Source organism: Myotis yumanensis, unplaced genomic scaffold (assembly GCF_028538775.1).
Source record: "Myotis yumanensis isolate MYYU_CA2020_CCGP unplaced genomic scaffold, mMyoYum1.0.hap1 SCAF_17, whole genome shotgun sequence".
In the NCBI taxonomy this organism is placed as follows: domain Eukaryota; kingdom Metazoa; phylum Chordata; class Mammalia; order Chiroptera; family Vespertilionidae; genus Myotis; species Myotis yumanensis.
In genome coordinates, this window is record NW_027223768.1 from 2,501,701 (window position 1) to 2,516,387 (window position 14,687).

At 54.8% G+C, this 14,687-nt stretch overlaps 1 protein-coding gene across 8 annotated transcripts in view; it reads left to right on the plus strand.

The window, feature by feature from the left end:
* Positions 1-14,687, plus strand: part of CDC14A (cell division cycle 14A) — a 67,337-nt gene that overhangs the window by 25,210 nt on the left and 27,440 nt on the right. For all 8 annotated transcript variants that reach the window (XM_070396095.1, XM_070396088.1, XM_070396092.1 and 5 more), the window contains 3 exons: positions 4,739-4,818; positions 11,906-11,972; positions 12,836-12,898. In XM_070396095.1, coding sequence (XP_070252196.1) covers positions 4,739-4,818; positions 11,906-11,972; positions 12,836-12,898 — 210 coding nt within the window. The remainder of the gene's footprint in view (positions 1-4,738; positions 4,819-11,905; positions 11,973-12,835; positions 12,899-14,687) is intronic.

Consider the following 14,687-nt stretch of genomic DNA (forward strand, 5'->3'; position numbering starts at 1 on the left):
CTTCCTCTCTGAAATCAACAACCATATATATATATATTTTATCGTATTAGTAGCTTTGAAAAATCACTGACTTTCTCCATGGAAAAGCTCTGTGCATTTGTTTCACGGGTGCACCGAGTTGAGGGGTGTTTTCTGGAAGCGGCGAGGTCTGCCTGCAGCCGTGATTGGACGGGGAGGACGTCCCCAGCAGCCTCGGGGAAGGTGGACAGACTTCTGGTCTTGGTGCATTTATGGGGTCTGTGAGCGACACCTCTGTGGTTGGGTTTCGGTCGCTTCTCCTCAAGCTGACGTCGCCTCCACTTGTTTCAGTTCTACTGTGTCGACATCAGTGAACGGAAATATTCAGGGAACATGGCTGCTGCTTTCAGAAGTGTACAGCCCGGCCAGTGTATAATAAAAAAACATACAAACAATTAAAACCTGCCTCTGTATGAGAAAACCGTCATTATAATGGAATATGCAGTCTGAAATATACTATGTGTTTTTCTTGATTTCAGAGAGGAAGGGAGAGAGAGATAGAAACATCAATGTTGAGAGAATCATGGACCGGCTGCCTCCTGCACACCTCCTACTGGGGATCGAGCCCCCAACCCGGGCCTGTGCCCTGACCGGGAATCAAACCCTGATCTCCTGGTTCATAGGTCGATGCTCAACCACTGAGCCACGCCGGCCAGGCTAAAAGTGCATCGGCACTGAAGAATGATTAATTCTGCAGCGTTCTCGAAGTTCTGTCACATGGCACGTAGCCGAGCTCTTTGGGCGAGGGCACGAGGCTCCAGCCCCTCCCTGCAGACACCTGGCCGGCACCCAGGCAACGGCTCTGTAAACACGCGGAGGGAACAGCCAGTTCCTTGTTGGGGGCTCATTGTTGGTTTCCTATTCTTGAGTCGACTCAAAGGAGAGGAGCCTCCGTCACTGTGCGAGTCCAGACGGGAGATTGGTTCCCATGCTCTCTGGCCTCGTCTTAGGCGTGTGGATAACATCTCACCTACAAACGTCTTCAGTTTGAAAAGGAACACGTTGGCTCTTTTTGGCCCCTTGGGAACATGCTCCAGTTACTAAATGAATACGTGGGTTGTCTGGTCCCCCCTCCCCTCCTGCGAGAGGCTCAGCCTCTGCATGTAGTCCTGACCCACGGGAGGCCAGCCACCCTCGGCCTCCCTGCCCCCACCCCGCCGGGTTCCACCCGGCCAGCTTGCAGGCCTTCCTCCTGTGTGACGCAGACAGTCTCTTTATTTACTTTCTAATGTTTTTATTGACTTTTCAGAGAGAGGGATAGAAACATCCATGGTGAGAGAGAATCGTGGGTTGGCTGCCTCCTGCACGCCCCACACTGGGATGGAGCCCGCAGCCCGGGCCTGTGCCCTGACCGGGAATGGAACCGTGACCTCCTGGTTCATGGGTTGATGCTCAACCACTGAGCCACGCCAGCCGGGCCAGAGAGTCTTGACTTGTCTCCCTCACTGTTCTTCCCCATTATTTCTCTGTTGACATCAATAAGATCTTTCCCCTTTGACGGCTGCCCTGCCTGCCACGCCTCAGCTTGGGAGTCAGTCCCGAACACAGTGCCAAATATTGGGGGAAGCGGTGCATTTGGAAGGTGCCTGCGATGTCAGAAAGGACCCACCAAGTGTGGGAAGTAATTCAGGGTTCACGCTAGAGGTATTATCCACAGGCTCATTGGTTTCCTCGTGCTTTTTCTTGTTTTAAAGTTAAGTTTATTGGGGTGACTCGGCTAACAAGGCTTACAGGTTTCCAGCCTGCACTTCTGTGCTCCATCCTCTGCTCGTTGCCTTGTGCGCCCACCGCCCAGGGCCGTCTTCTTCCGTCACCATCTATTCGACCCCCGTGACCCCTCTCTCAGGCCCCGAGTGCCGTGATGTATGGTAGACGCGAGTCTGGAGAACAGGAAGGATGACTCGCCTTCCCGGACACGTGTTAGACTGTTGGCGACGGGGACTCATTCTTGTCCGGCTTTCACTGACCGACCGTTTAGCGCCGCCGGGAAAAGCAGGCTGGTCGAATGCAGGCTGCTCTAAACATCCAGCTGCGTTTCTGATTTGCAGTCAGACCTTCCTATGGAGCTGGCAGGGGATTGTTGACCACTGAGTACCTTAGAACAGAAGTAGAATCAGTCGCGCATTTGAAAAATGGTCGCCTTTTTCCTATTTTTTTTTTTAATTGAATACAGACATTGTTTTCCCAGTCACGGGTTATAATGGGAGGAAATGATTAAGAAGAAAAATGTGGCTAAAAATAAGAAAATTTAAACATGTTGTGGTGCTTGCGTACGACCGCGAGGACGTGATGCTAAGAAGTCTGAGAAGCGCAGGCTTGGGAACCCAGGACGAGACTTTAAAATGAAAGTTTCACGTTTTAAGTCTTTGCCGAATTTCTCACCACATAGTGGTTTTTGTTTTTTTTTTAAACCTTTAAAGAATGTCTGTGAGTTTATTTGAGCCAAACTGTTGACAGTTGCTGGAAGCAGAATCTCAGCATATTGGGGCGATGCTCCGGAGAACGGCGGTTTTTCATCTTGTGTTGTTCATTGCCATCAAAGGAGGGGACGAAAGGGGTTGATGGCCTCCCCTGGTGACAGGTCAGGGAGTGGGAGAGACCTAAGCGGGGAGACCATGGCGTCTCTTCTAGATGCTCACTCCCTGGGCTTCTGTGGCTCCTCTGCGGGCGGCGGGTCATTAATTCCTCCTCCATGAGCATCCAGCCTGCTCGCCCTGCTCTGTTCAGGAGACGTTCGCGTAGGGCAGTGATGGCGAACCTATGACACGCGTGTCAGAGGTGACACTCGAACTCACTTTTTTGGTTGAGTTTTCTTTGTTAAATGGCATTTAAATATATAAAATAAATATCAGAAATATAAGTCTTTGTTTTACTGTGGTTGCAAAGATCAAAAAATTTCTGTAGGTGACACGGCACCAGAGTTAAGTTAGGGTTTTTCAAAATGCTGACACGCCGAGCTCAAAGGGTTCGCCATCACTGGCGTAGGGAGACGGGCTTGGCATCCGCGCTCTCTGGCTACACGTGACTCTGCTGGGCAGGGACGTGGGCCTCCTGGGACCCGCTGGGCTTCGACAACGGATGTGGTAACACGGCCAGTGCCTTGGTTTGGGGGTTGCTGATGCTGAGGCCACATCTGCACTTTAACCCGAGGAGGCTGCGCTCAGCGCTGGCCCATGGGGTGGTTGGGTCTGCGGCCATCGTGGGGATGTTCACGGCCTCACGTGTTGGGGTTTGCACGCACAGCCAGTCTTCAGGGCTGGGCGTCAGACACCCTGACCGCTGTGGGTCCCAGTCCCATGAACACGGGGTGAAAAGGAGGAAAAGGTATTTGGGGACCAAAGCTCACCTCCTTCCTGCCTCGGGCAGTCACAAGGGCTAAGGAACAAATCAGCCACTTTCCTAGAGTAGTGCCTGCCACCTCTTATATTTTTTAAAGAATTATTTCATTTTTTAAAACCTCACTGAGGATATATGTCTTTTTTAAAAATTTATTTTTAGAGATGGAAGAAGGGATGGGGGGCAGAGAGAGAGAGAGAGGTAAGAGAGAAACATTGATCGGCTGTCTCCCACACGTGCCCCTCAGGGATTGAACCCCCAGCCCTGGGATGAGTGCTGACCGGGAATCGAACCTGGAACCTTTGGGCCGAAGCTCCAACCAGCTGAGCACTGGCCAGGGCTCGCTCTCTCTTTAATCAGAGGCAGAGCTAAGAAGATGTGGCCTGAGAATCCACGACACATTTTCCCCTGGAAACGTGGCACCTGGGGTTTTAACGACCGCGGCGAGCGTGCGCTCAGCAAGCCCTCCTGTATTGGAGCAGCCCCCGCCCCTCCCACGCCCCCTCAGCGGTTGTGGGAGGCCGTTGCCCTCACCTGCCCCTTCCTGGAATTGCGATGGCCTCGCGGGGTTTCACTTTGCACTTATGAATAATTGAGGCCCGGGATAAAAATAAAAACAAAGGCTCGCTTTCCCGTGGGAGCAAGGGTCGTGCGTGCTCAGCCATGCAGATAAGAGGAGCGGGCCCGGGGCACCGTGGAGAGCGGTTCACGGGTGGCCGCCTCCCTCCCCTGGGAGGACGCCTCTTGCTCCTGGGGGAGGTGGATCTGTCTGCTGAGGAGGCTGTGAGCTTTAATGGTCTAATCCAGCACGGAATCACCTCGAGGCGGGAGGACAGGGGGCCCACCGTGGTCTGCGGTGAGCACATAGGACCGTTAGGGACCCACACTTGTTCTGCTCCCAGAAGGGGACTCCCTCGCCCCCCGTGACATCTGTGTGTGTGTGTTTTAATATCTATTTTTATTGATTTCAGAGAGGAAGGGAGAGGGAGAGATAGAAACTCAATGATAAGAGAGAATCATGGACCGGCTGCCTCCTGCACGCCCCACACTGGGGATGGAGCCCGCCACCCAGGCCTGTGCCCAGACGGGAAACCCATCCTCCTGGTTCCTAGGTCGACGCTCACCATGGAGCCGTGCCGGTGGCTGTTGGTGTGCCTTGAGCACAGCCTGGCCGGCCTCTGGGTCTGCCTCAGTCTCCAGGCCCTCACCCACCCTTAGGCCAGGGCGGACAGGACACTGGGGCAGCCCCGTTGCTGTGCAAAGATCCCCGTGCCCACCAGGACTCTCTCCCTCAGAGAGGAGGAGGGGGAGGCACCCGTGGGGAGTCCTCTCGCTTCGTGCCGATCTTGGGCGTGACCTAAACGCTGCTGTTTGTCTGCCGTAGGTCATCTATTTGAAGAAGACACCGGAAGAAGCCTACAGAGCGCTCCTGTCCGGCTCCAACCCCCCCTACCTTCCATTCAGGTACCGCGCTGCGTGTGAGGGACGTAGTGCCTTGCTGGACGGCTCGCTACTGTCCGGCCGGGTTATTGTTTTTAATTCTCTTGACTGTGACCATGATGTTATAGGGAGTGAAACGAGATGGTGGTTTTTACTGTTTCTTTTTGCCCAGTCCCCCCCCCCCCCCCCCCCCCCCCCCATCTAGTAAGATAAAACAGCTTTCTCCTTTTAGGAATTAATTTTCCCTGGGACCCTTTCTATATCCTGACTGTTTAAGGGCAAGGGGTGCCTGACTTAGGAGCTAACAACCGTATGAAGACTCGTTAGCGCCCAGTACTCGAGCTCATTGCTGCACCCATTCATTCTTCCATTTCACGGGCGATGGTTGCGCGCCGACCCCGTGCCGGGGGCTGGGCAGGTAGCATCAGACCCTCTCAGCATCTTCCCGAAGCAGACGCTCAGGGCCCGACTCACGGTGCGGCCGCACATCTGGCTCTCACCCGGGACCGCGGTCTCTTCCTTCCAGAGTTGGGAGACAACAGTTAGTGTCACTGAAGATCTTTTTATTCTTATTTATTTATTTTTTAAATATAATTTTATAGATTTCAGACAGGAAGGGAGAGGGAGAGAGATAGAAGCATCCATGATGGGAGAGAATCATGGATCCGCTGCTTCCTGCACGCCCCACACTAGGGATCGAGCCCTCAACCCGGGCATGTGCCCTGACGGGAAATCAAACTGTGACCTCCTGGTTCATAGGTTGACGCTCAGCCACTGAGCCACACCGGCCCGGCAAGATACACGTTCTTATTTTCCCGTTTCTATCCCCGCATGTGGCACATGCATTACTATTCTTCACCTTGATTTCTTCATCTTGGACGAGTATGGGTATCAGTGCGTAGAGCGCTGCCTCCCTCATGCCGCCGGGCCTCACCGTCCGCCTTGATTCATTAAGTGCGTGTGGACTGGAGGACGCTTCGTTCCTGTCTGGGGGGCCCGGGAGTGTCTGACGGCAGCATCAGCGTGTTCCACTCCTTATAAAGCCGTTGTGTCAAAGCTGTACTTGCCGCTTGCCCCGAGGCTAGCCGGCGTATTTATCAAGAGCGACTGTGGCTGAAGAGGAGAGGAAAGGGGCCCCTACCACCTGCGTTAGTTCCTCGAGTACATCCGTCGCCGCATTGACTTTGCGGGTGACCTTCAGGGGAGCAGGCACCTTTGGGTCCTGGCCCCGAGTCAGCAGAGTTGGGTTGGGAGCCGGGCAGGGATCCCTTTAGGCTCTTTCCCTCCCGTGCACACCCCTCTCAGTCCGTGTTCTGGGCCAGTCACCCCAAAGCCATGCTCCTTGCAGCTTGTCGGAGACCCCGGCCGATGCTGTGCTTTCCTGGCCGCCAGCAGCAGCGTTTTGCAAACCTGCCTCTGTGGGTGCTCACACACAGTGTCTGGGGGAACCCTTATGTCTCATGGAGACGTCGGCGAGGTCTCCTTGCTCAGCTCTGAGCCCGTGTGCTTCCCATGCATTTCACATGTCTTGGTTCCCGGGCCCATGGCATCAGCTGGGCACATGCCTTTACTGTGGAAGGGGGTCCGTGAATCTGCCAAACCCCGTTTTCCCGTGACGGGAAATCCCGCGGGGAATGGACTCCAAGGGCAGGAGTAGCCCCGAGCCCAGTTTTGAAGACAAAGACAGAAAGCACAGCAGGAAAGGTGATGGCGGGGCCAGGTGAGTGGAGGCGGGGCTGCCGTGGGGCCGGGCTGGTGGGTGTTGGGTGTTGTCACCACCTGTGAGTTTAGGGGCCGGTTTATTTCGGGGCTGAGGGTGGAGGTGGGAGACGCTCCCCCCGGTTGGTCCCGGAGTGCATTTTGTGTGGCTGTTGTAGTCTCTTTGGAGAAGATGTGAGAATGGGTAGGTGGATGTTTCCCAGGTGCTATTGGTTCCCGCCCTTGGTTTCAGGTCTAGGAAGCGTTAAACAGGACGGCTGCCTGGGTTCTGTCCCCAGGAACTCGTAGGATTGGTCTGGGGTGAGGTCTGGGTGTCGGGCTTTCTGGAAACTCCCGACAGATGTCAATGTGCCGCCAGGCTGAGGGCTACGCGCTCTGCGTCTACCGCGGGAAAAGAATAATAATGGAACAGTCAGCGATCAGAGAAGCTTAGAGCTCTCTGTCTTGGGGATTTACAAGCACGTTCCTCATTTTAAGATCCTGAATGTTTCTTTCTAATAAAGATTCATCCGGAATCTCCCCCCTCCGCCCCCACATCTCTGTGACCGTCGCTCTGAAGCACCCAGGGCACCCTTCCTGACCCGCACGCGTGGAGCACCACCCACCTGGCGGTCAGAACACCACGCTGGCATCGCAGCGGGAACTGTGTGTGTGCTCCCGACCCCCTGGAGCGTGGAAACGGGTGGCTTATCTCATAGTGACGGAGAACAATGCAGCTTTTCTCCGGGGGAGAAAGCCTTTCACAGGCCTCCCGTGCGGCCCTGCTGCAATGGCGTTTGGCATGAAACGCACCCGCCTGTTTGCGTTCGAGGGTGTGTTGCGGTTGCGATGACCCCTAGTGACATCTCTGTTGCTGAGGGAGTCTTCCTGTGGCCGGAGCGATGACTGGTCGCCTGGGCGAGTCAGAACTTGCAGGTCCCACAAAGGCTCGGAGGGTCAGCCACTCAGAACCTGGCACTGGCTGCCTCCTCCTTCCTTCTAAAGCGAAGCAGACAGGCGCTGGGAGATGTGAGCCGCCATTATAAATACATCTGTGTGTGTGTGTTTAACTTTTTAAAAAATATATTTTTATTGACTTCAGAGAGGAAGGGAGAGGGAGAGCTAGAAACACCAATGATGAGGGAGAATCATTGATTGGCTGCCTCCTGCACACCCCACACTGGGGATCGAGCCTGAAACCTGGGCATGTGCCCTGACTGGAATTGAACCTGGGACCCTTCCGTCGCAGGCTGACGCTCTATCCATGGAGCCACACCAGCCAGGGCTAAAATATCTCTTTACCTCAAATGTTGAAACAGATGTTTGTTAGCTTGCATATGATCCTGTGCTTTCTGTTGCAGTTCATTAGGCAGTTAACTCTGTGCCTCAAAGGGAAGGTTCTACCACGTTTTTCTCTCGAGTCTCAAACATGTGGGAGCGACACTTACTTTACGCTCTCTCCTGGCTTTCCTTTCCTTCTCCACTTCTCGCAGCGATGGCTGGCTGCCTCTCTGCTCCTCCCTGTTGATCTTTGGGGGGTCACATCCCCCCCCACCCCCATGGGTCTTTGCTAACCCTCGCCTTTGATGCATGCGTTTTGAAGGGTGAGGCGCGCCAGTTCCCCGAGGGTGGGAAATACCCAGAAACGTGGCTGATCTGGTCCCCACCGCGGAGCCGGTTCTCGGCGGCGGGCCTCCGGGCTGAGCGGGGCCACCGTGGGAAGCAGACTGTCAGACGTTCCCTGTCACAGTGGCTGAGAAGCACACGACAGGGGACCTGGTAACAGACACAGCGCTGGGTCTCGGGAGCCACCGACTACACGTAAGGAGACGAGTTACATCTGCTCCGTGTTCAGCTTCAGCGGTTTGAGCTGCGAAAATGGGATCAGACTGCTTCTTGCATTCCTATTTTTTAAAATATATTTTTATTGATTTCTAAGAGGTAGCGAGAGGGAAAGATAGAAACATCAGGGATGAGAGAGAATCATCGACCTGCTGCCACCTGCACGCCCCACACTGAGGATGGAGTCAGAAACCCGGGCCTGTGCCCTGACCAGGAATGGAACTGTGACCTTCTGGGTCATAGGTCGAGGCTCAACCGCTGAGCCACACAGGCCAGGCTTTCATTCACATTTTTAAGGCCCCCAATCAGTGTCACCAAGCCATCTATAGAAGGGCCAGGCCAGCGTTCTTGGTCCTCTCTCTGGTCCGTTCCCGAGAGCCGTTCCCGTGGGCAGTGGTGGTGGGGAACGGGGCTGTAGTCATGTACAGGAGTGAGCGGCGTGTTGTTGATGCAAAGAAAGCCTTTCTGTGACGGGGGCGGGGCTGTTAGGCTGTCGAGTCAGCAGCCCGGGGCCTGTGCTCCCGCTGCCCGTGTTGCTGGTTGGAGGGGATTCTACCTGCTGACTGCACGTCACCTTTCAAGCCCTGACTCTGAGGTGAGTTTCCTTTTTCTCTGTTTCTTGGATGAGCAGAGCGAGCAGGGTGTAGCCTTCTGCTAAGTCTGATCATTCATTCATTCATTCATTCATTCACGCCTACAGCATGGAAACGTGCCCCACACCAGGAGACCCGTGTTCCGTCGGCGTCCGGCTCTGTCCCTCGAAGGCACGGGGCTTTCTCTCTCATGGGGGGGAGGGGGGGGAGGGGGGACGGGGACGGGGGCGATCGCTTTGTTCTGCCCACGAATTCTTATCAAACGCATGTTCACCGTGGGCCTCGCTGGGACCAGCAGTCGGCGCTTTTTTTTCCCCCGGAGCTGGGCCTATGTCCTGGGCTTGTCCAGAGGGGAGCCAGGCCCCGTGGGACAGTGTGGAGTGTTCGGGGCCGTGGTTAGGCTCCCGAGGACTCTCACAGTCGAGTCTCGGGCTGAACTGATAGGACGAGGGGCGTGTTCTATGGAGCCCTGGTTTAGTCTAAACGGAAGGCGACTAACTTTAAAATACACGTTGGATTTTGAAGATCTGATATAAAATTTAGAATTATTCACAATTGCAATTGCATCGATTACATGTGGGATGGCACTCTTTTAGGTATGTCGGATTATACAAAATTATTATTAAAATGAGTATAATTTGTTTCTTTTTATTTAATTTCAATGTGGTTATGAAAGTATTTAAAACGCCACCCGCGGCTCTCTGCTGTGCCTGGCATCTCATTTCCATTAGCGTTTGTGTTGGATATGGCGTATTGTCTATGATTAAAGGTTGTTTTATAAAACTTTGGCTTTGAAAGGTCAGTTGTTCTCAGCCACTAGAGCTGTCCAGGCATTAGTAGAAGGATCATTCATTCATTCATTCATTCAACATCTGTAACATGGAAATGTGCCCAGCACCGTCCTGGACGCTGGCCACCCAGGCGTGTGGCCCCATCCCCTGCCCTGAGCAGCTCAGGGCCTGGGGGGCTCGCTGGGGTTCTCCGAGCTTGGGAGCTGCTGGGGATGATGCCTTCCGGCCCGCGGCTCGGCAGGTATTTGCGGATCTCCCGCTGGCTGCTCTCCGGAGGGTTACAGAGAATCACAGATGCGAGACAGACGGGTCCGGCCATCCCACTGCTCCCTTATCGTCAGCTCCTCCTCACTCCTCAGTGGGGTTCACACTGTGAACACCGGCCGCTGTCCTCCGCTCTTTCTTCATCCCAAGCAGGGTCATTGCCAGAAGCGCTTGCGTGTTGTTGTGTGTGAACATGTCCTTCCTCTCTGGCTGCGTCCCCTCGTTGTGAACGAGGTTGCTGCGCTCCGAGCGATTTCTTAGATTCCCAGGTGACAGGCGGGGGGTGTTGGCGGCCTGGCGGGGGGAGGAACAAGGGTTTGCGGGCGTCATGGTGTGGACATCCCACCAGTGCCGATGGGGCCCACAATTCCTGGTACTCACCAGCCACTCTCCGCGCTGGGGCGTGAGTGAGGGGCGCCCTTTCTCTTTGTATCTGTTTGGGAGATGTTCCTTAAATTTAATTTTTCTACTGCTTTTGATGACTATAAGTTTAATTGAGTGAGTCTTCTCTTATTCCTCTGTATTTTATTGTATGCATTTAAAACTTATTCTGAGATGATTAATTAACCAATGTCACCCCAATAAATTCAATAAAATAAAAAAATTAAAAAATAAAGCTCTCAGGCTGAGAAAAGGGCGTGTCAGGGCCGACGTTGCATTTTAATTCACGGCTCAGCAACCATCGGTTCAAGTTACCTTGGCTGGTGTGATATAAAACTCAGGTGTAGAGTCAGCCTATGTGCAAGCTCGTACAGGGCACCTCCTCCCCTGGGAACACCCTGGCCCCACCCCTGCCGCCCTAGGACCCACGTAGTCCTGGCCAGGGCCTGAGCGCTGCCCCTCGGTCAGCAGTGGGGGCTGGGCAGAGACAGGAGCCTCGAGGTCAAGTTGCTCGCCGTGGACACCTTGGAGCACTGCGAGGTAAAGCCGTGCCAGTTCTTGCTCACTGGCCTGAACTTGATACTGGAGTTTTAGGTTCCGAGGGCAGGTCTGCTAAGTTCTCTAAAAACCTAAATAAAGGATGAAGCGCTGGGTGTTCAGTGCAGTAGGTGCCCCTCCTCTTCGGGGGCGCTAGCGGCTCCCGTGGGTCCCGGGAGGACGTCCTTCCGAGGCATGGCTGTCGTTTCCTGTGGTTTTGGGGGGCAGGCCGGGGGGAAGGGAGGCTGGCATTTCACCCATGAGCATAGCTGCTGGGTTCTGTGACCTGCATCCCTCTCCCCCCCTCTGCCCTCTCGCAGTGCTTGCTCCTCTCATGACGATGAACATCTTTCTTAATAAAACAGTCCAGCCTGCCTGGCTGGCTCAGGGGTGAGCGTCGACCTATGAACCAGGAGGTCACAGTTCAATTCCCGGTCGGGGCACAGGCCTGGGTTGCGGGCTCGATCCGTAGTGTGGGGTGTGCAGGAGGCAGCCGATCCATGATTCTCTCTCCTCACTGATGTTTCTCCCTTTCCTTTCCTCTCTGAAATCAATCATTTATATACATGTATAAATAAATAAAACCGCCCGGTTCTATTATGCCTATTCGTAATGACAGGAGTAGTGATCACAGTTAGTAAGTGGCTCCTATGTGCCGGGCACTGCGGGAAGGACTTCCTGTTCTTTAAGTGCCACCCGACCACAGTCCTACGAATGTAGCTGCTACTCTCAGGTCGAGAGGAGAAGCCGAGACCACGGAGGCGGCGTAACTGGCACAGGTCCCAGCAGGGTTGGGATCTGAGTCCGACCCCTGGGCCTCGGGCTCGGCCACCCGCCCCCTGGTGACGCCGTGGAGTGAGTCCCCAACTCGTCGCATCTGATGGGCCCCAGGCGCTGACCACGGCCGCCGCTGGGAGCCAGCCCAGCCCGTGCCCATGGGCTTGGGCGTAGCACACAGACCGGCTGTTGACTGTCCGGCTAACGGGAGCTTTTCTGTGTTGACAGGGACGCTTCCTTCGGAAACTGCACGTACAACCTCACCATCCTCGACTGTTTGCAGGGGATCAGAAAGGTAACCCAGCTCCCCCGGCTGCGGCCACACGGCCGTTTCGAACGTGAAAAGGGAACCATGCCCCTGCGCTGTGTGCTGCGGGGAGGAGAGGGCGTCCGGGCAGAAGGCTTCCGCTCCAACGACGATCGGTCTGTAAATGGAGGCCATAGGGCGGTCGCGGCCCGGCCTGGCCGCCCTGTCGCTCCTCTCAGCAGCAGAAGGGGCGCCCTCCCATTGCAACTGCTCTGGGCAGCTGTCCCCCGTCTGTCTGCTGCGGGGCCTGGGTATCAGCGCCATCGGCCAGGTGACCTGGTGACCGGGGCGGGAGACACAAGTCCGAGCTGCTCCCCACACCCCCCACCCCCTTGCTGGCCTGGAGGACCCCATGCTGGCTCTCTCTCTCTCGATGTTTATGTTTTTATTGATTTCAGAGAGGAAGGGAGAGGGAGAGAAAGTCAGTGATGAGAGAGAGAGTCACTGTCTGGCTGGTCATTTCACCGGCCTTTGCCCACCCCGGTGTGTAGAATTGAGAGGCTAACCTGAAAGATGGGAGAATGTGGGGACATGTTTTAGCTATAACCTTGCTGGTATGTTGCATGTTGGAGACAAGTAATTTTACACACAAGTCACGCAAATGGCCGAGAGAGGTCTCCTGCGGGACACACCGTCATGTTTTGAGTGTGTCGTCCCCTGTGAGACGGGCTCAGAGCACGAAGGCTGTTCGAGGAGCGGCCTCCTCCCGGGCTCTGTGCGCGGGCTCGGGGCGGCGTGGGCACGGGGGAGGGTGGGGGGCGGCGTGGGCACGGGGGGCGTGGGCAAGGGCACCGGCGCCAGCAGGAGCCGCCTCCGCTCAGCGTGGAAACTGACCCCCCTTCTGCTTCCAGGGATTGCAGCACGGATTTTTCGACTTTGAGACGTTCGACGTGGATGAGTACGAACACTACGAGGTGGGTGCGCGTCCGTGTTTGTGGTTCTGATCACGTGTGGGTGACGTGGTGCCCGCGGGGCGGCCGGCGGAGGACAGCGCCCTGGCGTTTCCCGGGTTGTCGGTGTCTCCTCTCAGCTTCGACTGGGAGCCATCACTTCAGTTTCGGGAAACGGGGAGCCATCATTTCGGTTTCGGGAAACGCCGGATCTCTGTATCTTCTGCCGTCGAATCTTTATTGACAATTACTTTCCATCTTCCTGAGAAAAATAATCGCACGGTTTGGTAGTGAAATTGTAAGTTACATTTATTTGAAAATCCGGGTTCTTTTGAAAACAAACCTGGACGGTTGCCTTGTAATGCTTTTGCCGGCACGCATTTTTACTCGGAAACGCGGCCGCATCTGCTCAGGGGGAAACAAGTCCAAAGGCGCGGAGGTCAGGCCCTCCCCACGCCCCCTCCCTCCCTCCCCCGCGTGGGCCCGTCCAGGGCAAACCCGAACTAATACCCTGGAGCGGATGATTCGGAGCCAGACGGCGCGGAAACTTAATTAACCAAATGCCTCCAATATTTACTTTGCCTTAAGCTCATCAAGTGCCACTCGTCCCGGCGTGTTGTGTCGATGGGACGCTCTCTCACTGTCAGCATTCTTTCCAACGACAGGACATTCAGTGTTACTTTGCATTAGTTTCAGGTGCAGAGCATAGCGGTTAGACAGTCGTACTTCATAAAGAAAAAAGGACTGAGTTCCGTCTCTGGTTTTCAGAAGTCTTTGTGGCGCTGTTAACCCTGCATGCACATCGGTGATGGCTGTTATCACACGTAATGTCGCATTTTCTTTAACCGGTGCCTTAGTTTGTGCTCCTGTAAGAAAAACACCATAGACCGCGTGGCTTACGCAACAAACACTGATTTCTCTCAGTTCCGGAGGCTGGAGGTCTGGGATGGGGGGCGGGGAGGGGGACGGAGAGGTGAGGGGGGACTGGGCATCTAGGAAGGACCAGCCCCCAGGCCATGGACGGCCCTCCTTTCCCATGTCCTCAGGTGGTGGAAGGGGCAAGGACACTCCCTGGCCTCTCTTTTATAAGGGCACTAACCCCATTCTCGAAGTCCCCATCCTCACGACCTGATCTCCCCCTAAAGCAGGGGTGGGCAAACTTTTTGACTCGAGGGCCACAGTGGGTTCTTAAACTGGACCGGAGGGCCGGAACAAAAGCATGGATAGAGTGTTTGTGTGAACTAATATAAATTCAAAGTAAACATCATTACATAAAAGGGTACAGTCTTTTTTTTTTTTAGTTTTATTCATTTCAAACGGGCCGGATCCGGCCCGCGGGCCGTAGTTTGCCCACGGCTGCCCTAAAGGCCCCACCTCCTCGCACCATCACACTGGGGTTAGGTTGCAATGTGAATGTCGAGGGCCTGGGACGTGCAGTCTCCAGCCATGGAGCAAAAAGAGGCGACAGTAGCACCTGCCCGGGGGGCTGCCCTGAGGTTCAGTGAGCTGCTTCACCTGGGTGGCACCTGGCACAGAGTCACAGGTGGGTATGTACCCGCTGCTTTCGTTACTGTTACTTGTCACTCCCACAGCTTCCAGACTCCGTAATGAGAGAATCATTGATTGCTTTTTGTTATTTAGTATGAGTTAGAGTCCTTGATAGATGACGAAGGCTCCGAAGATGTTTGAGTGAAGGTTGAATGGTGCTTGTGCTGTCTTAGAAAAGACACCTGTTCGTAAGGAACCAACCCTGTGGTTGTCAGCCGCAGGTCTAGCGTCTCCATCTTACTGTCGAGGACACTACATTGTCCAT